Genomic DNA, 26,726 nt, shown 5'->3' on the forward strand with positions numbered 1-26,726 from the left:
GTTTTGATCCTTTTAATGTGTTGTTGGAATCTGTTTGCTAGTATTTCGTTGAGGATTTTTGCATCTGTATTCATCAGTGACATTGGTCTGTAATTCCTTTTTTTGTAGTATCTTTGTCTGGTTTTGGTATCAGGGTGATGGTGGCCTCACAGAATGAGTCTGGGAGTGTTCCTTCCTCCGCAATTTTTTGGAAGAGTTTCAGAAGGATGGGTGTAAGCTCTTCTCTAAATGTTTGATAGAATGCACCTGTGAAGCCATCTGGTCCTGGACTTTTGTTTGTTGGAAGATTTTTAATCACAGTTTCAATTTCACTACTTGTGATTTGTCTATTCATATTTTCTATTTCTTGCTGGTTCAGTCTTGGAAGGTTATACCCTTCTAAGAATTTGCCCATTTCTTCCAGGTTGTCCATTTTATTGGCATAGAGTTGCTTGTAGTAGTCTCTTAGGATGCTGTGTATTTTTGCGGTGTCTGTTGTAACTTCTCCTTTTTCATTTCTAATTTTATTGACTTGAGTCCTCTCCCTCTTTTTCTTGATGAGTCTGGATAATGGGTAATCAATTTTGTTTATCTTCTCAAAGAACCAGCTTTTAGTTTTACTGATCTTTGCTATTGTTTTCTTTGTTTCTATTTCATTTATTTCTGCTCTGATCTTTATCATGTCTTTCCTTCTGCTAACTTTGGGTTTTGTTTGTTCTTCTTTCTCTAGTTCCTTTAGGTATAAGGTTAGATTGTTTATTTGAGATTTTTCTTGTTTCTTGAGCTGGGCTTGTATAGCTATAAACTTCCCTCTTAGAACTGCTTTTGCTGCATCCCATAGGTTTTGGATCGTCGTGTTTTGTCATTTGTCTCTAGGTATTTTTTGATTTCCTCTTTGATTTCTTCAGTGATCTCTTGGTTATTTAGTAACATATTGTTTAGCCTCCAAGTGTTTGTGTTTTTTACGTTTTTTTCCCTGTAATTCATTTCTAATCTTATAGCGTTGCGGTCAGAAAAGATGCTTGATATGATTTCAATTTTCTTAAATTTACTGTGGCTTGATTTGTGACCCAAGATGTGATCTATCCTGGAGAGTGTTCCACGTGGACTTGAGAACAAAGTGTAACCTGCTGTCTCTGGATGGAATGTCCTATGAATAACAAATCTATCTGGTCTATTGTGTCATTTAAAGCTTCTGTTTCCTTATTTATTTTCATCTTGGATGATCTGTCCATTGGTGTAAGTGAGGTGTTAAAGTCCCCCACTATTATTGTGTCACTGTTGATTCCCTATTTTATAGCTGTTAGCATTTGCCTTATGTATTGAGGTGCTCCTATGTTGGGTGCACATATATTTATAATTGTTATATCTTCTTCTTGGATTGATCCCTTGATCATTATGTAGTGTCCTTCCTTGTCTCTTGTAACATTCCTTATTTAAAAGTCTAGTTTATCTGATATGAGCATTGTTACCGCAGCTTCCTTTTGATTTCCATTGGCATGGAATATCTTTTTCCATCCCCTCACTTTCAGTCTGTATGTGTTCCTAGGTCTGAAGTGGGTCTCTTGTAGACAGCATATAGATGGGTCTTGTTTTTGTATCCATTCAGCGAGCCTGTGTCTTTTGGTTGGAGCATTTAATCCATTCACGTTTAAGGTAATTATCGATTTCTATGTTCCTATGACCATTTTCTTAATTGTTTTGGGTTTGTTTTTGTAGGTCCTTTTCTTCTCTCGTGTTTCCCACTTAGAGAAGTTCCTTTAGCATTTGTTGTAGAGCTAGTTTGGTGGTGCTGAATTCTCTTAGCTTTTGCTTGTCTGTAAAGCTTTAGATTTCTCCATCGAATCTGAATGAGATCCTTGCCGGGTAATCTTGGTTGTTGGTTCTTCTCTTTCATCACTTTAAGTATATCATGCCACTCCCTTCTGGCCTGTAGAGTTTCTGCTGAGAATTCAGCTGTTAACCTTATGGGAGTTCCCCTGTAAGTTATTTGTCATTTTTCCCTAGCTGCTTTCAATAATTTTTCTTTGTCTTTAATTTTTGTCAGTTTGATTACTATGTGTCTCGGCATGTTTCTCCTTGGGTTTATCCTGCCTGGGAAGCTCTGTGCTTCCTGGACTTGGGTGGCTATTTCCTTTCCCATGTTAGGGAAGTTTTCGACTTTAATCTCTTCAAATATTTTCTCTGGTCCTTTCTCTCTCTCCTCTCCTCCTGGGACCCCTATACTGCAAATGTTGTTGCGTTTAATGTTGTCCCAGAGGTCTCCTAGGCTGTCTTCATTTCTTTTCATTCTTTTTTCTTTATTCATTTCCGCAGCAGTGAATTCCACCATTCTGTCTTTCAGGTCACTTCTCCGTTCTTCTGCCTCAGTTATTCTGCTATTGCTTCCTTCTAGTGTAGTTTTCAGTTCAGTTATTGTATTGTTCATCTCTGTTTGTTTGTTCTTTAATTCTTCTAGGTCTATGTTAAACATTTCTTGCATCTTCTCCATCTTTGCCTCCATTCTTTTTCCGAGGTTCTGGATCATCTTCACTATCATTAATCTGAATCCTTTTTCTGGAAGGTTGCCTATCTCCAATTCATTTAGTTCTTTTTCTGGTGTTTTACCTTGTTCCTTCATCTGGTACATAGCCCTCTGCCTTTTCATCTTGTCTATCTTTCTGTGAATGTGGTCTTTGTTCCACAGGCTTCAGGATTGTAGTTTTCTTGCTTCTGCTGTCTGCCCTCTGGTGGATGAGGCTATCTCAGAGGCTTGTGCAAGTTTCCTGATGGGAGAGCTGACTGTTGCTCTGGTGGGCAGAGCTCAGTAGAACTCTAATCCGCTTGACTGCTGATGGGTGGGGCTGTGTTCCCTCCCTGTTGGATGTTTGGCCTGAGACAACCCAACACTGGAGCCTACCTGGGCTCTTTGGTGGGGCTAATGGCAGACTCTGGGAGGGCTCACGCCAAGGAGTACTTCACAACTTCTTCTGCCAGTGTCCTTGTCCCTATGGTGAGCCACAACCACCCCCCACCTCTACAGGAGACCCTCCAACACTACCTGTAGGTCTGGTTCAGTCTCCCCTGGGGTCACTGCTCCTTCCCCTGGGTCCCGATGCACACACTACTTTGTGTGTGCCCTCCAAGAGTGGAGTCTCTGTTTCCCCCAGTCCTGTCGAAGTCCTGCAATCAAATCCCACTAGCCTTCAAAGTCTGATTCTCTAGGAATTCCTCCTCCTGTTGCCAGACCCGCAGGTTAGGAACCTGACATGGGGCCAAGAACCTTCACTCCAGTGGGTGGACTTCTGGGGTATAAGTGTTCTCCAGTCTGTGAGTCACCCACCCAACACTTATGGGATTTGATTTTACTGCGATTGCGCCCCTCCTACCGTCTCATTGTGGCTTCTCCTTTTTCTTTGGATGTGGGGTATCTTTTTTGGTGAGTTTCAGTGTCTTCCTGTTGATGATTGTCCAGGAGCTAGTTGTGATTCTGGTGTTCTCACAAGAGGGAGTGAGAGCATGTCCTTCTACTCCGCCATCTTGGTTCCTAATCCTATGGTTAAATCTTGAAGCTGGGTACTGTCAGTCCACCCACTTTGTTTTTCGCCTTCAGTATGGCACTGGCTATTCTGGGTCTTTTGCCTCTCCATACAGGCTTTAGAATCAGTTTGTCCATGTCCACAAATATCTTGCTGGGGGACTGCACTGAATCTATAGACCAAGTTGCAAGACCTGATATCTTGACAATATTGAAACTTCCTATCGATAAACATGAACTACGTCTACATTAGTTTAGTTTTTTGATTTCTTTCATCAGAGTTTTTATAGTTTTCTTCATATAGATCTTAAACATATTTTATTAAATGTTTACCTAAGTATCTAATTTGGGGAGTGCTAATGTACATTCTATTGTGTTTTAAATTTCAATCCCCCTTTTTCATTGCTGGTATATAGGAAAGTGATTGACTATGATATATTAACCTTGTATCCTGCAATCTTGCCATAATTTTTTCCGTTCCAGGAGACTTCCTGTCAATTATTTTAGATTTTCTACAGAGACAATCATGTCACCTGTGAATAAGAGTTTTATTTCCTCCTTCTCAATCAGAATAACCTTTTTTTTTTTTTTTTGCGGTACGCGGGCCTCTCACTGTTGTGGCCTCTCCCGTTGCAGAGCACAGGCTCCGGACGCGCAGGCTCAGAGGCCATGGCTCACGGTCCCAGCCGCTCCGCGGCATGTGGGATCTTCCCGGACCGGGGCACAAACCCGTGTCCCCTGCGCCGGCAGGCGGACTCTCAACCACTGCGCCACCAGGGAAGCCCAGAATAACCTTTTATTGCCTTTTCTTATCTTAGTGCATTAATTAGAACTTTGTTTAATTTTAAAAGTATGCTGTAAGTCACCACACAGTGATTGGAATGTAGCAATTTTTAAAAGAATGATCATTTCTAGTGTTTGCTATGAACCCAGCGCCTATCCAAGTATTTTACATGTATTATCTCATTTAACCTTCACAACAACTCTCTGAAGTGGGTACTATTATTATCCCCATTTTAAGGATGAGAAAAACTGATCCACAGAGAGGTTAAGAAACCTGTTTAAGGTTACCCAGTCAGTAAGTAGCAGAGCAAGGATCCACAACTAGGTCTGCTGGACTGTATAATGTATGTTTTTAACCATTATCCTGTATCAATTTGGGATGTATTATGGGCTAGGGCCTATGTCTTGTACAGGTGTTTCTTAAACACCACTCTCATTTGATCCGCTCAGCAACTCTGAAAGTTAGCTCTTCTTATCCCTGTTTCCCATTAAGACTGATGAAGCTCAGAATGGGTAAGTAACCAGCCCAGTGGCCTACTGCAAAGTGGCATTTAAACCCATTCATGCATGTGCTCTGGCTTTGAAAATGTTTTTTGTCAGAACAAATATGTCATATTTGCTATTCAGTGCAGCTTTAAGTGATCATTCAACAAACACTTACTGAGGGCCTGTTAAGGGCCAGAAACTGTTCTAGGCACTGAGGAGACAGAAGTGAATAGGCAGCTGGAAACCCTGTCCTCACAGAACTTACCTTCTAGTAAAATATAAAGCATTTAAAAACAAAACAAACTGACAAACAAAAAAATCCCCCCAACCACTGCAAAGTGCTTGACCAAGAAGCCACAGAGGCATCTGGTGGGGAGTGAAGGGGCAGGGCTCTCCGAGGAGAGGACGTCTGAGCTGACGGAGGTGCTCCAGCCTCGGAGATGCTTCTGCTGACTTAATCCCAAGTCAGTAACAACATGAAGACCCTGACTGCCTGCTTAGAGCTTTAGATTGGGAGCCCAGTGATGGGGAAGAGTTTTCCCACTTGCAGTGAGTTTTGAGTCCCTGAGTTGTTAGCCATCAGCCCACACAGGATGCCACGTGGGGAAGGGGAAAAACGGCAGAGTAAAACTGACAGTATGGCGGGCGCTTCCCTTGTCCCTCCAGCCTCCATCTGGGTTTGGAAGTTGATCCTCTCCTTGTAAACATGTGTTTCAATTTTGGTTTCTTCTCAATTAAACCAAAGACTCTGCATGGAAACCAAAGTGGGATTTTCCCTCCAGATGGGGACTCACTCTTCTGATGTGACCATAAAGTGCCAACTTACACTGATATGGAAGGACTTCAGTTGTGTAAAATGGTTTCTTGATGGGCACTGTGCCTCTGGAGTTCATTCTTTCCCAGACTTCCTCCCCCTCATGGCACCGCTTACTTACAGTGTACACACTTCATCATGTAATTCTAACAACTCCATTACTCACAGTGTACATACTTCATCATGTAATTCTAACAACTCCATGGAGCAGATATGATTTCTGCCACTTAACAAGTAAGGAACTAAAGTTTAGGGAGGGAACTAAGGTCACAGGACACGGGAGTAGTCTCACAGAGCTGGGTTGCAAGTGCAGGTCTGACTCTAGAACCTTCTGCATTATTCCAATACCACATGGAGTTTCCCATCTCCTTCCCAAATCTTCACGCCAGATCACAGCAATTTTAGCCCCTCTGACTTCACGAAGCACCGCGATGAAACAGCCCCCAAAGTCCAGCTCAGTCTCCTCCCACACAGCGACAGCCACGTAACCCCCTTCAGAAATGCTCTGTGATCAACAAATCACAGAAAACAGTCACTGCTAATACGAATGACCATACAACCAGAAAAGGTAAAATACATAAAAACATAAATGAGGAGGGAAACGGTTCTTCCCGTGAGGTATTTTTCACTCTCTGCCTACTTTGGTAATGGTTCCGCCATTATCCGTTCTGTAAGATCAGCAGAGAGTAGATGGAAAGAACGTTCAATTAAGCACAGAATTGCCAGATAGCTTTCAGGTAGCTGAACGAGTGAGAAAATGCAAGGATTTTCACCTCCTGAAATGTACTGTGAAACTGAAAGGATTCAACCTATACAATGTCTAAACCAAAATGATTCTACTGTTGGAAATCAAAGGTTTGAAAGTAACATAAAACTGAAGTGTCAACAGAAGCAGACACTGCTGTTAGTCAGAAAAGCTGGGCTGTGCAGGCAAGTGGCCCCTGGTGCTGGGCAGAGGGACGTAGCACTACGGCAGCCGCCATAACACCCACGTTGTAAGGCAGGTAAGGCATGGGAACCACCAAGACTTTTATTTTGAAAACAACTCCTCATTTAGTTCACGTTAGAAAAGACGACACCTGTGAGCTCTGGGCATCTCTCTATTGTAAGAAAAAGTGATGAGACGCAGCTGAGGGCCGGACGGGTGCTCACAGCTAAGCTCGGTATTCTCCTGTCAAGGGCAGACAGCTCCAAAGGACCCCAAGACCAGGCGAGGCTACTCTGTGACCACGAGCAAGACAGAAAGAAAAACAAAATCCAAAAAACACTCCACAATCATGTCTGAACACAAAAACATGAATACTGTACAAACCATGAAAATGATCAAATACCCCCCTCCTCTGGCTAACAGGATGACTGCTGTGTTTCTTATCAATCATAGTTTTAACCTCACTCTGTTCTTCTTGCCTTCCAGATAAGAATTATTAAGACACCCAATCAGAGAAATGGCCCAACATCCAATCCAGAGCAAAGTCCGCTTGCTTGCCCTCTGCCCCGAATCACCTAACCCAGGGCCAAGTCCTATCATAAGGTCTTGGTAACACCTTGCTGAGATGCCCCCTGCTTCCCATGGTATCTGTTCTTTCTCAGGGCAGGGAATTAATAAATCTAACATACTGTTAAAAAAGTAGGTGTATGTCTGGGGGTCACTGGCCGAAACGAACTATTTGTCAGGCAGAGGCTTGGGGTACATCAGGCGTGCTGGGGACGCCACAGTGGGCAGCCTCACTGTCAGCGACTCGGGAGACATGCAAAGAGAGCCGACCGGCTGTGAACAACAGCTATGTAAACGCAGAGGAACTGTGCTCGTTTCATAATGATCCTAGGCCTCTCATCTTTCTCACACCGGACAGTAGCTCAACTGTGATTCAATCATCAGAAAGCATTTCTACATTTCAGATGACAATTTTACAGGGTGAAAGAAAGGGTGGTGTTACATCATGAGATTCCTGGTATCTTCCAAGTATCACCATAAGAACAGTCACATAATCTTAGTGTCTTTGTCCTCAGAAATTGATTTTGCAAATAGATGTAACAAACTGAGGTGCTCACATTGCTACACTTCATGACTGCAGGTGGGGGGCATTCTTTTGTCCTCCCCTGGCTCTTAAAGCAGATCTGAAACGTGCTGGAAGGCGCCATCACTGTGGCCAACTGTCCTCGTCACCACCACCACTTTCATTCACCACGGTACCACCTAACATTTCGGAGTGCTTCCCTCTGTACCAGAGGCCGTGTGATGTCCATGATCTCATTTAACCCTCAGGTCAACTCCTGGAAGATGGTGGTATTATTTGTCTTCATTTGTCAGTGATAAAGGACACTGACAGTGACATTAACTCCAAAGGAACAAAGCCAGGATTCGAGATCAGGATGAAGCGCCCCAGGCCCATGCTCTAAGCTTCCACACTATCTTTATCCATCTTAATAATGCTCTAGCCAGTGACTTGTAAATGGGGAAGATGTGATCTTGGGCTGCTGCCTGCTCTAGTACGTTCAAGAAAACGTCCGAGAAACTTCTCAGGTTCTTACACCTACAGGTAGTGGTTTTATTCTTGAAAGCTTTACTGTTTTATTAGAGGATTTCACTTGTTTTCATTAATTACAGTTACTCCTTGAAATGACAGACTACTGAGATGATTAGCAGAAATGTTTCCAAGTAGATGATAACATTCTCTGAAATTAGTGACCCAAAATGCACCTCTCATCAATCAACAACAACAAAGCAAAAAACTCATCTATTTGGGGCTAATATCCGCAGATTTTCTGAGAATTCAGTGAATAATACAGTGAATGTGAAGCACGTGTGAAATATCATGGGAGATGAAGAATTCAATTAGACGTTGATTCTGTTGCCTTCAAGTAACTGAACAGTATAATAGGGGAGATCTGAGACATAAACATACCTTTTGATACAAGCAAGAAAGTACCAAGAATCTTAAAAGAAGTGGAGGTGAAATCTCATGGACATTCCAGAACAAAGTGTGCAGAAGACCCAGCTGTATCTCGAGCTCAGAGTGTGCTGAGGATTAAGAGAAGGAGGCTGCCCTGAAAGACACTCTAGTACAGACTGAGGCTTTGCCACTCACTGGCTACATGACCTTCTTTATCCTCCCCAAGACTTAACTTTCTCACCTGTAAAATGGAGATAATAATAGAAGTCACCTCAAAAGCTGGCTGGAGGAGTAAATGGCATGATATATCAAGCCTTTCACTCATGCCTGGCACTCAGTAGACACCCAGTAAATGTGAGACAGCAGTAGTACTATGTGAAAGCCTACGGAATTGCCAATATTCCACCATTTTTGACCTATGACAATGACAGGTTCAACCGGATGGTAATGGTATCTGGCTTCAAGTACAGTAACAAGCACCCTTCTGCTCCACGTAACTCATCAGACAGAGACTGATGTGATCATTTCCTGTTACCTCCACAGCCTTTTCTGCTGGGCTGTCGTCCGCGTTACAAGAAGGGCTTGGAGGAGCTGAGCACCGTGTCACACGTGGGGAGAGCCGCTATCAGAACCCTCTGGCTGCCCGAGAGCAGGGTCTGCCCACGATGTGCACATTTACACTGAACGGTTCCAGCGGGGCCGGGATGGCAGCAACAGGGGGTTCCGCCCACGTTAGAAACCTCCAGAGACTCTGGCTCTTGTGGAGCAAAAGTGCTTGGCGGCGTTTGGGCATGAGATGCAAAGCAGTAAGAGGCCAGATACTGGAAAACCCGGCTCTGGGTTATAAGCTACAGTGGTCCTGGTAACTCTTTGTGGGTGGAGCCTATACACGTTTATCAATAAGAGTGAGTTCTGGAGGCCAAATGTACGCTTCACCACTGAGCATCACCACGTCCTGACTCACTGCTGCCTTTTCCTGGTGCTACACACCCCAACCCCACACGGCTACCACCACACACACCACTAATATTCCTCTCTCTGCAGTGATAAAACTAATCTCTAGTGACAGGCAGAAATTTCTGTTGTTACCCATCATTTTTAGAATAATTATTTTAACATTGTTATAAATAGGATTTAACCTTATATAAGTTAGAAAGTAGGTATCTATGTCTTTCATGTGAAAACATTTGACACTTTTTGTTGATAAACTCAAACACAAGGTCCAAATCTTGCAGCTATTTTAATAGCAAGGAAGATCGAAACGCAACTGGATGCTTGCTTACAACACTGCTCTATGCAGCTCAATCGGCGTGAGGAGGTTTGTAAAGCTGTGTTTCTGGATTTTAAAAATCAGCGGATAATTCCTTTGGCGCAAACACGATGTATATTGGTGTGTGCCGGTACAAATGTGTCCTACTGAAATCCACCTTTCTGTACATGCCTACGTATTTAACTATACCTCCAGGTAGAGTTTCATACAGCAATGTAAACATATGCTCTTTGAGGGCAAGAAGTGTCTCATTCACCTTGATGTTCTATATAACACCTAGCACTGTCCCCAGCATGTATCAGGAATTAAATAAATGTATATTGAATTAAATAGGAAGTTCAGGGACAATAAATGTTAATTTTCACATGAAAATGCACTAAATCAGTGACTCTTGGTGTTAGCTTGAAAATAAAAATCATAATAGTTGCAGGAAATCAACTCAAGGATGTCAGGTTAACTTTCCAGTAACGTGAAGCTGAATTACACTCTCTCCTTGACAAGAACGTAATATTCTAAGATTTCACAGTCAACATGAGATGAAATACACTTAATTTAAAATGTAAGCCCCTCTATTTCCACAAGCTGTGGGGAATCCATTCCTTATGGGTTAATGCCACAGGTAAACCACAGTCATGGGCAATGGGAGGAATGCTTGTATCTGCAGAGATGTTGACATAAAACTCTGTCAACAGCTGATGGCTCGGTAGGGCTAAGTGATTAAGCAGGAGATCCTGAAAAAGCAAACATGGGTTCCACGTGAAAGTACCAAGAATGAAAAGGTGCCCTGAGCTTTGCTCTGACTCTGGAAGCTGGAGTGGAAAGACAAGAGTCCCCAAGAGCAGGGCTCACAAACGCACAGTACACAAGCGCCCAATCTGTGGGGCATGGCTGGCACCATGTGCATTTAATTGGAGCCTTGAGTAAGTAGGGATGACAACAGCTACTTCCTGTTAGTTTACAAACTTGTTTTTATACACTGTCGTTCTGCACGTTTCCATTAAAGACAAGTCTGGATTACTGACGCAGGTAAGGGTTCCGGAAAGAAAACCATCACTAGTTCTACTGTGAGTTTTAAATTGTTTGTATGATACAATTAAACCTTTAAGAGAACTTGGTCAAGCAGGCTCACCACGATAACCTTTCCCTTGAATGTAAGCTCTTCAGTTGGGTATCAGGGTCATACCACCTCATAGGCTGATTTTTAGAGCCCTGCAACGACCCATCCAAACTTCAGTCGTAATAGTTCCAGCACCCTTTCAAAGGTGTAATTCTATAGTTTAACTCACAGGCCTGTAAGCATGGCCACACCCTGAAACTCTTCTTTCCTCAGATCACTTCTATACTGCAGATCTCAACTCTCTAAAATGCCCCTCGTGGACCACAATCTCCTAGTCTTCAATTTCTCCACGGTCCCCACTCCCCCCTTTTGCTCTCACTGCAACCTCCAGCCTCTGGAGGTTTCCCTAAGGCTTGGTTCACTGGTATTCACTGGACTCCATGGGCAGCCATTTCAAACTGGCTGTCTCCAGGAATGAGAAAAATACCGCTGTTTTATGGAGACTTTCATAATTCAGAAAGGGCTGTCTCAGGCCTCCTCTTATTTGATTTCATTTGCAATACGTCTTCTTTTTCTTCCTCTTAAAAGAGTAGCTGAGGGGACTTTGCGAGGCCCCAGGAAGCTTGCTGACTGGAGTGAGCTATTTGTAATTTTATCCTGCCTGCCTCAGTGGCTCACAGCGGCAAGAGGGTAGCCCATGCCCGAGGGTTACCTGCGACCATGCCTCAGCACACTCTGCCTCGGTAGCATCAGATGCCAACCAAATAAGCAGCTCTAGCCTGCAAAGCAATACAAGCTCTATGGAGCAGTCAACAGTGCATGCCAGCAGGGAGGCAGTCAGAAAAACAACAGTTGTGTTGAACCAAAGCTCTCCACGGAGCTGGCTCAGAAGACGAAGTTAAAATAAGTCCAACAGAACCTAACCATGACTAAAATGGGTATGTGTCTTTTTGCTTCCAGCCACCTTGAAAAAGTAACAACGATGCAATACTACAAATCTTCAGTTAATTAATTCAAGTTTTTGGCAGCAAGCTTCTTACCCCCAGCCTGCATTGTGTACCATCTGTCTACGTGAACATTCAGTTCTCACCCACAACCTGCTTCCTAACCCTTGGTATAAATGTATCTCCTCAAAACCCAGGAAAATGCTCTGTTGGGGGTGGGGGGAAGGACTTATATTTTCAATAAACTGATCTCATTACTTTACAATCTGCTGCTGCCACCTCCTGTGTTCATGAAGCAGCATCTCTCCATCCGTGAACAAGAGTTAAGTGTTTAAGAGGAAGAATTCTCACTGGTCAATCAGATGGCAAACTTTCTGCACACAGAGAAAGAAAAGCTTAATTCTGTTACCTCTAACTGACTTCGCCTCTCAGCAATCACACGTTCATCCTTGTTTCCAAATAGTTTCTTTGGAGGGAATTCAAGAGTCGCGAGCTGAAATACATATTTTATAAGAGAGGCATTAATATCACACCTGTGAACTTTGGGCTATTATTAATCCATTATTTGGAATCTCTATCATGGTGGGGGGGGGAAGAGAAAGAGGTTGGAAGTTTAAAGATGGTAGGGCCTGCCTTGCTTAGCCACCAACCGTGTGACCTTGAACAGACCAGGCAAGGCTCCACAAGGGTCACCCGAGAGGCAGGATGATGGGGCCTCAAAGGAAGGCCAGACTTGAGTCTCAGTGTTTTGTCCCAGACGACGTAGTAGACTCTTTGCCAGGTGGTGTTTCACATGTTTTATTTTTTAAAACACAAGTTTGTTCTTCTTTTAGTCTCCTTCTAATACTAGAATTCAATTATATTTGTGTTGACATAAGAATTTGAAAACTCAACAAGCATACTACCTGAACATTTTGTAAAAGAGTTCTGTAAACTTTCCGTATTGCCTTTTCTCAAATACTACTGCAAATGCAGATGGCCCATGTGAAAAGAAGGCTTCTCTTTCAATCTTTTCTCCTTGTCTCCTAGAGAATAAAGGTTTAGAATTGGCTGTAGCCAGGTCTTGGAATTTCATAGGTATTTTCCTTATGCTTCTTTTCTTGGAAGTATAAAAATCATAACGAAAAGGTAAGTTTTCTTATAGACTCCAAGGCAAGCAAGAGCTCTATAATCTGCCAGAAACCTGACCAGCTCGTGTGGATTTGGTTGAATGAACGCTGAGCAGCAATAATCGCTGGTGTTGATGAAATTCACTATTTCCTTCCTTCCTCGCCCTGTCGGGTTCAGACACACTGAGAGGTCAACAAAGAGTTATCAAGAAAAAAAAAAAAAAAAGAATATTTCTCCCACAATATAGGTCACAATGTGCCACAAAATTCCTACTTTATACATATGCAAACCTGGGCTGATTTAAATTTATATTGCCACCGTGGGAATCAAAAATTAAGAACTAACATCTGTATGTATAGGACTTTGAAAACTTAGTACTAAAGGAGAATATACATGCAGCAAAATGCACATATCCTAAGTGAACAATTGGTGAATTTTCAACATCTCAACACACTGTAACCACCACCCAGATCAAAAGAGAACACCCCCGGCCGCCCAGGAACCCCTGGCACTCCCCTCCTGCCTTGTAAAAGGCTGGCGCTAGCCTGACTTCTAACAGCATGGCTTAGTTTTTCCCATTTTTCAGCTTCATCATATGGCACGAACCCTTTTGTGTCCGCCGTCACCGCTCTACCTCATGTGTGTGAGATCCACCCATGTTGCCACGTGTAGCAACAGTTTGCTCATTCCTGTGGCGACAGCATCCCACCATGTGAACATTCCACCACTGGTCTGTTCAGTCTCTGGCTATTGGGCTTTTGGCTAGTTTCCACTGTCTGGCCCTTAGGCATTGTGCTGTTATGAACATTTTCCTATAGGTTTTCCATATGTTTCCCATGAACATATGTAGGGATTCCTGCTGGTCATAGTCTGAAGGGTGAAAATGCTAGGTCATATGGAATGCAAGTGTCCAGCTGTACCTGAAGTTATCAAATGGTTTCCCAAAGCAGTTTTACCACCAACACTCCCACCAGCAGTGACTGAGAGACGCAGCGGCTTCAGATCCTCACCAGCGCCTGGTGCCGTGGTCTTTTCCATCTTGGCAATGCTGCTGGGTATGCCGTGATTTCTACTGTGGTTCAGATTTGCATTTTCCTAATGAGCCATGATGTCGAGCACCTTTTCACATGCTCATTGACCATCTGGTTACTCATTTGGGGGAAGTGTCTGTTCAACTCTTTGGGCCATTTTTTATTGGGATATGCCTTTTTCTTATTAAGAGTCATTCTTCCTTTTCCCTCTCTTCGAGGTGTCTTTGATGACTTTAGAACCCTTTTACAAAGTTAGTGGAAGTCAGAGGTTTGCTCCTTTCAAACTCAAGTGCTCTTTCTACCCCAAACCTTGGAGCGGGTGGGGTGTGGGACCTCCTTCTCCTTCTCTCACCAATGTTCCAATCTGGTTGCTTACAGGCAACTTTAAAATCTGTTCAAGGTAAAGTGAAAGGCCATGGGCACCGAAGTAAGACAGACCTAGTTTGAATCTTGACCACTAACTAGCTAACTACTTTGTTTCTCTGAGCCTGAGTATTCTCTGCTGAAAAAAAAAAACACAGGCAATGGTAGTAAACGTTACCGGTTATCTGTGAAGATTTCGTGAAGCAATGCCGAATGGGCCTTAGCTACTCTTACTATTTACTAGAGATCTGGTAATTACTAAGAACGCAGCATGCCACATCCCTGGTTCCCTCTCCCCATCCCTGGAATGGTGATGTGGCTTCAGGGAGCAAAGGGGCTTCTGGAACCCTGACTTCACTGGCACGAACACACTTCCCATATGTTGCAGGTTAGAGAAGACAGGTACCCAGAACGTGTCTTTTGGGCTTCGTCCAGCCTCGACTTCATCTTGTACAAATGTGTTCCCCCACCAAACGCAGTGATGCTGAAGGCTTGGCAAGCATGCTTTCACAGTTGGTTGTTTTGTCATTTTCTTATGTGGCTGATGAGGTGACGTGGTTTCTGTTGGGGGAAACTTACAGTCATACTTGCATGCTCGCTCAGAACTGGTGCACTGAAAGGACCCTCTGGCAGCTGAACTAGGTGGGAAGCAAGCATTTAAATTTCCTCGTAGTCAATGGTAGTATGTACTCCACCCTGGGATGGAGGCTAGTATCTTGTGCTACAACGATCCACCCTGTGAAATAACTGTGTATAAATTATCTATAATACAGATTTTAGGAAGAAAAGGGCAACCTTAAATGGCACTGAGGCACGTAATCATAGGACTATAATATTCAACAATTTAACTTCAGAGATAAAGAAACACAGGGTCAGAGGTCAGTGACTTAGAATGGTTCCAAGTCATGGGGTGGCTGAGTCAAGACGAGGAACCAGGACTGACTCTAGGTTTTCATAACAAGGCTGTAAAGTGTGTCCGCAGAGTATGGAAGACCCTTCTGAAGTCCTTGAGAACCTAGGACCCAAATAAAAGACAGTAACCCCTCCCAGTGTGTATTAACCAGGAAAATGATGGACAGCTGCTGGCAGTAGTCAACAGGCCCACCAGAAGCTGTCAACAAACCTCACTGAGGACCTGCACCAACAAGGGAACAGGAAAGTGACAGGGGTCAGTGACCACGGTGGGGAAAACAGGAACGGGATGGTCTGGAGGCAGGGTCCTGGGAAGTCTGTCCTGGAATTATTAGCTCCTGTCAACTGACTCCTCACAAAATAAAACATAAGAAGGATGGAGGTGAAGTGTTGGAGGGAGGGAGAGAAGGAACGGGAACAGAAGTTCCCACGTGATTCATGATAAATGCACGCAACGGGGTCCATGTCCTTTTGATGGGGCTGGGACATGAACAAACTGAAGGAGAAATGTAAGGGCGTGAGGCAAGGTATTGCCTCCATTAAAATAATTATATTTACATCAGAAACAGCTTTCCAACCTCTTCCCTCTGACAGAATGGAAACTACCTCCATTTCTCCTTTTTAGAGAATCTTGACAGTGCTGTTTAGGCTTCGCTATCTGTAAGCTCTTAGGTTGAATGAGATGAAATGGCCAGTTTTGAAGTTAAAAATGGTTGAATATCAGCAATTCCATAAGGTTAATAAACCCCTTATAAAACTTCTGACATTTTAATTTAAACATCTTTATTGGAGTATAATTGCTTTACAATGGTGTGTTAGTTTCTGCTCTATAACAAAGTGAATCAGCTATACATATACATATATCCCCATATCCCCTCCCTCTTGCGTCTCCCTCCCACCCTCCCTATCCCACCCCTCTAGGTGGTCACAAAGCACCGAGCTGATCTCCCTGTGCTATGCAGCTGCTTCCCACTAGCTATCCATTTTACACTTGGTAGTGTATATATATCCATGCCACTCTCTCACTTCGTCCCAGCTTACCCTTCCCCCTCCCGAGTCCTCAAGTCCATTCTCTACGTCTGCATCTTTATTCCTGTCTTGACCCTAGGTTCTTCAGAACCATTTTTTTTTTAGATTCAATATATATGTCTTAGCATATGGTATTTATTTTTCTCTTTCTGACTTACTTCACTCTGTATGACAGACTCTAGGTCCATCCATCTCACTACAAATAACTCAATTTCATTTCTTTTCATGGCCGAGTAATATTCCATTGTCTATATGTGCCACATCTTCTTTATCCATTCATCTGTCGATGGACACTTAGGTTGCTTCCATGTCCTGGCTATTCTAAACAGAGCCGCAATGAACATTTTGGTACATGACTCTTTTTGAATTACGGTTTTCTCAGGGTATATGCCCAGTAGTGGGATTGCTGGGTCATAGGGTAGTTCTATTTGTAGTTTTTTAAGGAACCTCCATACTGTTCTCCATAGTGGCTGTATCAATTTACATTCCCACCAACAGTGCAAGAGGGTTCCCTTTTCTCCACACCCTCTGCAGCATTTATTGTTTGTAGATTTTTTGATGATGGCCATTCTGATTGGTGTGAGGTGATACCTCACTGTAGTTTTTTTTTTTTTTTCCGGTACGCGGGCCTCTCACTGTTGTGGCCTCTCCCGTTGCGGAGCACAGGCTCCGGACGCGCAGGCTCAGCGGCCATGGCTCACGGGCCCAGCTGCTCCGCAGCATGTGGGATCTTACCGGACCGGGACACAAACCCGTGTCCCCTGCATCGGCAGGCGGACTCTTAACCACTGCGCCACCAGGGAAGCCCCTCACTGTAGTTTTGATTTAGATTTCTCTAATGATTAGTTGAGTATCCTTTCATGTGTTTGTTGGCAATCTGTATATCTTCTTTGGAGAAATGTCTATTTAGGTCTTCTGCCCATTTTAAAAATATGGAATGCTTCACTAATTTGCGTGTCATCCTTGCACAGGGGCCGTGCTAATCTTCTCTGTATTGTTCTAATTTTAGTATATGTGCTGCCAAAGTGAGCACAAAACTTCTGACATTTTTAAATGACTACTAGGCCGAAGATAAGTTCCCAGCTGCTTTTACCCGCCAAGGGTAAATATTCTCAGTTGAGGGATTGTTGATTGGCTACATCTAAACCAATATTCTTTCAAAAGAATGTTCAAGCACTCAAAAATAAAACAGAACTAGAAATATCTTATATTTTGAAAATGCAACACTAAAATAGCCAAGGAGTTGGGGAAACAGTAACAGTACAGGTGGCACGGAAGCCATTTAGGGGCCAATAGTTGTTGACACAGAAGGGATTAGGTTGCTACTCTCAACAACAGCCTGTCTTTTGAAAAGAAAAAAAAAATAAGACCATCATAGTCTTTACTTGGATTAAAGAGCGCAGGAACTGCTGCTTCATTCTTACTATAAAATCCTTATAATCCTTTATATCTTCACTATTATATAAATCCTTAGAAGGGTTTAGAAATCTGGGGTAGAAGAGAGGCCTGAACTTTTTCTCTCCCCAGGTACAAAGTGACCACCTCATTTATTTTGAAACAGAACAGCAAAAGCAATCCTCTGTAGGGTTCATTTCCGGATTGTGAATTATTTAAAGTGTCCATATGTTTTTAAAAACGTACAATTTACCAAGATAGAAAGAGCCACTGGTCAGGACAAATAATGTGCCTGGAGAGCCAAAAAAAGGAAAAGATCTCTTCTATTTTGCAGAAAGCGCTGCTGTCTGAAAAGTAATATTTCCAACAAATTAAGAATACAAGAGAGGCTCAGAGAGGGGGTGACTGTCCCTGACTTTTCCCCTCATGTCCTACATACACTGACATCTATTGTTTGTTTGTTTGGCTTCTTAACCTAACAGCAAATTGAAAATAAAATCAATGATATAATTTGTACATTTACATTTCTTCTCAAGTTCTTTTTAGTTAAATTTTTTTTCATTTTTATCGCTTCATTTTTGAATCTAGCAGATGGTCGAGATCTGATTTCCATGAGAAATGCTGTCAGGAACGGTAGAAGGCATCCGTGGGTGGAGGAGAGATTCCTCTTTGATTTCCTTTGTAACCTCTGACAAAGGAAATACAGTGTCCTACATTTCTAAAAATTAAAGTTCCTGAAGTTCCATATTCCTCACACCTACTCAATTCTAAAGGAACTCAGATAAATATTTCTGATTTATATAAAAATGATCAAGATACTTGGGACTCAGTAATGAGGAAAAAATCATTTTCTTTCTTTTTATAAGATTTCATTTTCTGTCAGAACCAGCTTGCTAGTTTCTACCCGAAAAGTATGTTGGGATTTTTTATCGGGATTGTACTGAATATAAAGGTCATTTTGGCAAAAAGTGACATCATAGAGTCAAGTACACCATTCCATGAAAAAGTAAAAAGATTTCATTTTCATAAAGAGCAAAACCCATCATTTCCCCCTTATAACTTTCACGGATAAAGTCTCATGTTAAAAAAGTATGATTACAAACCGTAACACCTGATGGAGCAGCTCGGGTTAAAGACGGTGGAGTAAAGCCTTTATTTGCATCCCTTCACACCTTCAAAAGCACCAAGAACGACAAGAGATGAAAAGCAGAGTTCCCTGTCAATCCCTGAAACTAACACAACATTGTAAATCAACTATACTCCAATAAAAATTAAAAAAAGTAAAGACTCTGACTCCAAAGTAGGAAACCCACACGCAGCCCACACGCAGGCCAGCAGCCGCTGGGAGCCCAGCCTCCCTGTCCTCCTCTCCAGGCCACAGGCCACAAGCTGTCCACCAGGGTCGGCATCCAAGCCCCCAGCTATTGCATGACGCTGATGTTAAAGACTAAAGCTGGGGACAAGGAGAAGGTGGGGGGAACCCACAGCAAAGAGGAGGGCAGTAGGGGCCTGTGCGGGGAGAACCCAGAGCTGCTCAAGGTGTTGGCAGAGAAAACAGGCCAGAGGCAGGCACCTGGCTTTACTGCCACAGACAGTGACCCACTGCCCCCGTGAACACCAGAAAATAAGATGTGCCTCGATGCAAAGGGAAAAACTGGTGGAAAAAAATTCAGAAAAATTCCAGGCAAAGGTTTAGGCGTGTGGTAGCTTGCTGCCTCCCCCTCCCCAGGGTCTGTCCCTTCCTTGTCCCCATGATTCACTGGTGTTTTCCCCTAAAATTAGTCCATTTCACTTAAAGATGAGAAATAATTAGAAGGAACTGAAACTGAACTATGAATAAAAAGGGTAGGTGAGGAGATACTGAATAAAAGAGAAGCAAAAGGCAGATAAAGAAGAGGTACAAGAAGGACTGACCAAAGACAAGAAGAACTCAGGGAAGAAATTATCCACAGTCTTAAGGAACCACAAACACCCATAAAAAAGAACCGAAAGCAGGAAGCAATACACAGGTTGAAAGAAGAGACTACAGTGGGGGGAAAAGGGCAGAAAACTGAGCCAGCTCATGGAGAAATGGCTGATTCCAGGACTGGGATGGGGACCACGTAAGATGAGCCCAAAGCATCTTGTAGTGCCAGAGATCAAGAAAGTGCTCAAAACCAAAAGCACATTGGGGATTCCCTGGTAGTGCAGTGGTTAAGAATCCGCCTGCCAACGCAGGGGACACAGGTTCGAGCCCTGGTCCAGGAAGATCCCACATGCCACGGAGCAGCTAAGCCCGTGCACCACAACTACTGAAGCCTGTGCGCCTATGGCTTGTGCTCTGCAACAAGAGAAGCCACCGCAATGAGAAGCCCGCTCACTGCAACAAAGAGTAGCCCCCTGCTCACGGCAACTAGAGAAAGCCCGTGCACAGCAACGAAGACCCAACGCGGCCAAAAATAAATAAATAAAATAAATTTAAAAACTTTTAAAAATTAAAAAAAGAAGAGATGGAAGATGTATTTAAAACCAAAAGCACAATGATGGGAGTGTGTCACAGGGACACAGGTGCCAATGCAAAGAGTTGCTGCATACAGCCTAAGTTGGAAAAACGTGAAAAACAAAATTTTTAAAAATGTATTGCCTTAAACCCCAATATATGATGAAATAAACAAGTAAATAAATAAATGGGGAAGAAGAAACAAGCCACCCATTCAGAAGAATTCCAAGTAACTAATGTAGATACCTCACCCTCCAGGAAGTGGGGGCATCTCTCTCCACCCCTAAAACGTGGGCTCTGCAGAATGTGTGCTGTGCAGTGCCTTCCTTTCCAAGAGAACAGTATAGAAAGGGGGGAACCAAGGAACCTCACAGGGGAGAAACCTCAGCCAGGAGATCAAGGTCAATCTCAACAGGGATAAGTCACACTGATGGTGTGTGTGTCCTTCATATGATGTGATGATAATGACACTTTACCTCCGTGGTTTTTCTCCCCCAAACACAAATGTCTAATCATGAGAAAAACAGGCATATCCCAATTGGGAACATTCTCTAAAATACCTGACCATCATTCCTCACAATATCAAGGTCATTAAATATAAGGAAAGTCTGAGAAACTTTCACAGCGAAAGGGAGCCTAAGGAAACATAGTGACTGAATGTAATGTGGTATCCTGGATGGGATACTGGAACAGAAAAAGGATATTAGGTAAAAATTAAGGAAATCTCAAAAGTACAGACTTTAGTTAATAATAATAATAATGTATCAGTGTTGGTTCACTAGTGGTGACAAATGCCCTATACTCATGTGAACTGTTAACAGGGAAAGTGGGTATGGGATATATGAAAACTCTGTATTACCTTCACATTATTTTTCTGTAAAACTAAAACTATTCAAATAGGATTTCTGGTTTCTGATCTGATACGTAAGGAGCTTAGAAGTTGTGACGTCTGTCCTCACAAGAAAAAAAAACTGAGAAAACTGAAAATCAAGAGCTCTTCCCGGATCCATCAGAGAATTAAGGCCACAGGGCAAACTACTGTCCCCCATCCGGAGAGACAGACAGGCAGAAACAGAGAAGCACGGCTTAGCTGGTGCTGAAGCTCACAACTGCAGCCAGTTTTTGTAGGAACAATTTAAACTGCAATCGACGAACTGCTGGAGGCTCAGTGTAGCCTAGTATTAGCGTTAAAAAAACTCCAGAGGAGCTGCGTTTTCCATAACTTTTGTGACGTTTACCTCCAGAAGTTCCACCAGATTCTCACTGTGAAGAAGAATCCCTTTGGTTCTGCAGAAGGTGCTGGGGGCGGGGATGGTGGGGTGGTAACCTTCTGAAATACACCCAGAGTGCTCTGCCCTCAAGGGAAACTGTTTTCCCAGAATCTAACCACTTTGGGTTTTACCAAAGCCCAACTGTTCGGTGGGCGGGGGAGTGGAATGCCCCCTGCAGGTTTCACTAAGAGACTGAGACCTAATCACAGGCCTACAGACCCTCCAACACACACATCCCACCACCACGCCAACAGGGCTCCTGCAAGACAACGGGACTGCAGCTAAAGGAAGCGCGAGCCTCAGGCTCTATTTAAGAAGCTTCTGGGAAAACCCAAAGACAATAGCGGAAACACAAACAAGGGCACTTGAGGACATTTTTGCCGCTGACACCACAGCCAGGGCAATTGTAGCCTATATGGTAGCCAGATAAATATAAAACTGCATGCTAAAAACCTATCTACCTCAGCTCCATTCACATGACACACCATCTTTCAACAAAAATTACAATGCATGCTAAAAGGCAAAAAACAGTCTGAGACTATTCTAAAATGAAAAAAGCTGATTGGAAAAAGGAAATCCAGTGCCTCCACACCCTGCACCCCTGCCCCCTCCTCCCCCACTGTCTACATGCTCAAAAAAAAAAAAAAAATGAGCAAGAAGAACTCAAGAAAGAGATGAGAGAAACAAAAACAGGAGAAGAAAAACAGTAGTAGAAAGTCCCAGTAGAGGAAACAAGAGTAGCATGAAGACAATAAAAACACAGGTTAGCCTATGGCATATAGAGCAGAGAAAATAACAAGGCAAAATGAAAAATGCTAAGGGAAATGAAACGTGACCCAAGAGGTTTATAAGTAACAGAGAAATGTCTTTAAAGTGTGCAGTCCACAGGCAGACGTTCTCAAGCGCATAAGAACTCAGGTAAAACACATCAAGGTGAACCTTTCAAAAACGTACAGGATGACCAAAAATATCCAACCAAGAGACAGCACGATGCAAGGATCTCAGGAACGAAGAAACCACTGTAAATACCACCTCTACTTAAACCCACAACTAAGACAGAATGATGCATGATTTATGTATAAAAAAGGAAACTACACATAATTTATGTATAAAAGAATGTGCTATATCGTGACTTTATAAAATATAATTTTTAAAATTGGGTAGGTGGGAGTAAATAAAATGTGATAATCTTATCTTTGTTATGAGTCAATTGATTACTTTTTTAATTTAATTTTTTTATACAGGTTCTTATTAGTTATCTATTTTATACATATTAGTGTATAAAATATACATATTTTATTATACACTAATATTATACACTAATTTATACATAATAGTGTATAAAATATTATACACTAATATACATACATATTAGTGTCAACCTCCAGATTCAACCCACCACCACCCCACCCCCGACTTTGACCGTTTGGTTAATAAGTCTGTTCTCTACATCTTTGTTTCTATTTCTGCCTGGCAAACCGGTTCATCTGCACCATTTTTCTAGATTCCATATATATGTGTTAATATACGATATTTGTTTTTCTCTTTCTGACTTACTTCACTCTGTATGACAGTCCCTAGGTCCATCCATGTCTCTACAAATGACCCAGTTTGGTTCCCCTTTATGGCTGAGTAATATTCCATTGTATATATGTACCACATCTTCTTTAATCATTCATCTGTCGACAGGCATTTAGGTTGCTTCCATGACCTGGCTATTGTAAATAGTGCTGCAATGAACACAGGGGTGCATGTGTCTTTTTGAATTATGGCTTTCTCTGGTATATGCCCAGTACTGGGACTGGTGGGTCATAAGGTAATTCTATTTTTAGTTTTCTAAGGAACCTCCATACTGTTCTCCATAGTGGCTGTATCAATTTACATTCCCACTAACAGTGTAAGAGGGTTCCCTTTTCTCCACATCCTCTCCAGCATTTGTTGTTTGTGGATTTTCTGGTGATGCCCATTCTAACTGGTGTGAGGTGATACCTCATTGTAGTTTTGATTTGCTTTTCTCTAATGATTAGTGATGCTGAGCAGCTTTTCATGTGCCTCGTGGCCATCGGTATGTCTTCTTTAGAGAAACGTCTATTTAAGTCTTCTACCCATTTTTGGATTGTGGTGTTCGTTTCTTTAATATTGAGCTTCATGAGCTGTTTATATATTTCGGAGATTAATCCTTCATCCGTTGATTTGTTTGCAAATATTTTCTCCCATTCTGAGGATTGTCTTTTCATCTTGTTCATAGTCTCCTTTGCTGCGAAAAAGCTTCTAAGTTTCATTAAGTCCCATTTGTTTGTTTTGTTTTGTTTTTATTTCCAATACTCTAGGAAGTGAGTCAAAAAAGATCCTGCTGTGACTTACGTCAAAGTGTGTTCTTCCTATGTTTTCCTCTAAGAGTTTTATGGTGTCTGGTCTCACATTTAGGTCTTTAATATATTTTGCGATTATTTTTGTGTATGGTGTTAGGGAGTGTTCTAATTTCATTCTTTTACATGTAGCACTCCAGCTTTCACAGCACCATTTATTGAAAAGACTGTCTTTTCTCCATTGTATATCCTTGCCTCCTTTGTCATAGATTAGTTGACCACAGGTGCGTGGGTTTACCTTTGGGCTTTCTCTCCTGTTCCACTGACCTATATTTCTGTTTTTGCACCAGTACCACACTGTCTTGATTACTGTGGCTTTGCAGTATAGCCTGAAGTCAGGGAGTCTGATTCCTCCAGCTCCATCTTTTTTCCCTCAAGATTGCTTTGGCTCTTCAGGGTCTTTCTTTTGTGCTTCCATACATATTTTAAAATTTTTTGTTCTAGTTCTGTAAAAAATACCATTGGTAATCTGATAGGGATTGCACTGAATCTGTAGATTACTTGGAGTAGTACAGTTATTTTCACAATATTGATTCTTTCAATCCAAGAACATGGTATCTCTCCATCTGTTTGTGTCATCTTTGATTTCTTTCATCAGTGTCTTATAGTTTTCTGAGTACAGGTCTTTTACCTCCTTAGGTAGGTTTATTCCGAGGTATTTTATTCTTTTTGTTGCAGCGGTGAATGGGATTGTTTCCTTAATTTCTCTTTCTGACTTTTCATTGTTAGTGTATAGGAATGCAAGAGATTTCTGTGCATTAATTTTGTATCCTGCAACTTTACCAAATTCATTGATTAGTTCTAGTAGTTTTCTGGTGGCATCTTTAGGATTCTCTATGTATAGTATCATGTCAACTGCAAACAGTGACAGTTTTACTTCTTCTTTTCCATTTTGTATTCCTTTTCTTTTTCTTCTCTAATTGCCACGGCTAGGACTTCCAAAACTATGTTGAATAAGAGTGGCAAGAGTGGACATCCTTGTCTTGTTCCCGATCTTAGAGGAAATGCTTTCAGTCTTTCACCATTGAAAATGTTTGCTGTAGCTTTGCCATATATGGCCTTTATTATGTTGAGGTAGGTTCCCTCTATGCCCACTTTCCAGAGAATTTTTATCATAAATGGGTGTTGAATTTTGTCAAAAGCTTTTTCTGCATCTATTAAAATGATCATATGGTTTTTTTTTTTTTTTTGAGGTATGCGGGCCTCTCACTGTTGTTGCCTCTCCCGTTGCAGAGCACAGGCTCTGGACGTGCAGGCTCAGCGGCCATGGCTCACAGGCCTAGCCGCTCCACGGCATGTGGGATGTTCCCAGACCAGGCCACGAACCCGTGTCCCCGGCATCAGAGGCAGACTTTCAACCACTGCGCCACCAGGGAAGCCCGATCATATGGTTTTTATTCTTCAGTTTGTTAATATGGTGTATCCCACTGATTGATTTCAGTACACTGAAGAATCCTTGCATCTCTGGGATAAATCCGACTTGATCATGGTGTATGATCCATTTAATGTACTGCTGGATTGTTTGCTAGTATTTTGTTGAGGATTTTTGCATCTATATTCATCAGTGACATTGGTCTGTAATTCCTTTTTTTTGTAGTATCTTTGTCTGGTTTTGCTATCAGGGTGGCCTCATAGAATGAGTTTGGGAGTGTTCCTTCCTCTGCAATATTTTGGAAGAGTTTGAGAAGGATGGGTGTTAGCTCTTCTCTGTTTGATAGAATGCACCTGTGAAGCCATCTGGTCCTGGACTTTTGTTTGTTGGAAGATTTTTAAGCACAGTTTCAATTTCACTACTTGTGACTGGTCTGTTCATATTTTCTATTTCTTGCTGGTTCAGTCTTGGAAGGTTATACCTTTCTAAGAATTTGCCCATTTCTTCCAGGTTGTCCATTTTATTGGCATAGAGTTGCTTGTAGTAATCTCTTAGGATGCTTTGTATTTCTGCAGTGTCTGTTGTTACTTCTCCCTTTTCATTTCTAATTTTATTGATTTGAGTCCTCTCCCTGTTTTTCTTGATAAGTCTGGCTAATGGTTTATGAATTTTGTTTACCTTCTCAAAGAACCAGCTTTTAGTGTTAGTGATCTTTGCTACTGTTTTCTTTGTTTCTATTTCATTTATTTCTGCTCTGATCTTTATCATGTCTTTCCTTCTGCTAACTTTGGGTTTTCTTCTTTCTCTAGTTCCTTTAGGTGTAAGGTTAGATTGTTTATTTGAGATTTTTCTTGTTTCTTCAGGTGGGCTTGTATAGCTATAAACTTCCCTCGTAGAACTGCTTTTGCTGCATCCCATAGGTTTTGGATCGTCGTGTTTTCATTGTCATTTGTCTCTAGGTATTTTTTGATTTCCTCTTTGATTTCCTCAGTGATCTCTTGGTTATTTAGTAACATATTGTTTAGCGTCCATGTGTTTGTTCCCTTTTTTTCTCTGTAATTCATTTCTAATCTCATAGCGTTGTGGTCAGAAAAGATGCTTGATATGATTTCAATTTTCTTAAATTTACTGTGGCTTGATTTGTGACCCAAGATGTGATCTATCCTGGAAAATGTCCCCTGCACACTTGAGAAGAAAGTGTAATCTGCTGTTTTTGGATGGAATGTCCTATAAATAGCAATTAAATCTATCTGGTCTATTGTGTCATTTAAAACTTGCGTTTCCTTATTAATTTTCATTTTGTATGATCTGTCCATTGGTGTAAGTGAGGTGTTAAAGTCCCCCACTATTACTGTGTTACTGTTGATTTCCTCTTTTATAGCTGTTAGCATTTGCCTTATGTACTGAGGTGCTCCTATGTTGGGTGCATATATAATTGTTATATCTTCTTGGACTGATCCCTTGATCATTATGTAGTGTCCCTCCTTGTCTCTTGTAACATTATTTTAAACTATATTTTACCTGATATGAGTATTGCTACTCCAGCTTACTTTTTATTTCCTTTTGCATGGAATATCTTTTTCCATCCCCTCACTCTCAGTCTGTATGTTTTCCTAGGTCTGAAGTGGGTCTCTTGTAGACAGCATATAGA

General features: G+C 42.1%; 1 protein-coding gene and 1 non-coding gene across 3 annotated transcripts in view; both read right to left on the minus strand.

The window, feature by feature from the left end:
* Positions 1 to 26,726, minus strand: part of KIF16B (kinesin family member 16B) — a 280,446-nt gene that overhangs the window by 27,138 nt on the left and 226,582 nt on the right. For both annotated transcript variants that reach the window (XM_060123762.1, XM_060123761.1), the window contains one exon: positions 12,154 to 12,237. In XM_060123762.1, the coding sequence (XP_059979745.1) occupies positions 12,154 to 12,237 (84 nt within the window). The remainder of the gene's footprint in view (positions 1 to 12,153; positions 12,238 to 26,726) is intronic.
* On the minus strand, positions 17,116 to 17,222 carry LOC132506575 (U6 spliceosomal RNA). Its single transcript, XR_009535896.1, has one exon. It is a non-coding gene; the product is annotated as a U6 spliceosomal RNA (small nuclear RNA).

This window comes from Lagenorhynchus albirostris, chromosome 15, assembly GCF_949774975.1.
Source record: "Lagenorhynchus albirostris chromosome 15, mLagAlb1.1, whole genome shotgun sequence".
NCBI lineage: Eukaryota > Metazoa > Chordata > Mammalia > Artiodactyla > Delphinidae > Lagenorhynchus > Lagenorhynchus albirostris.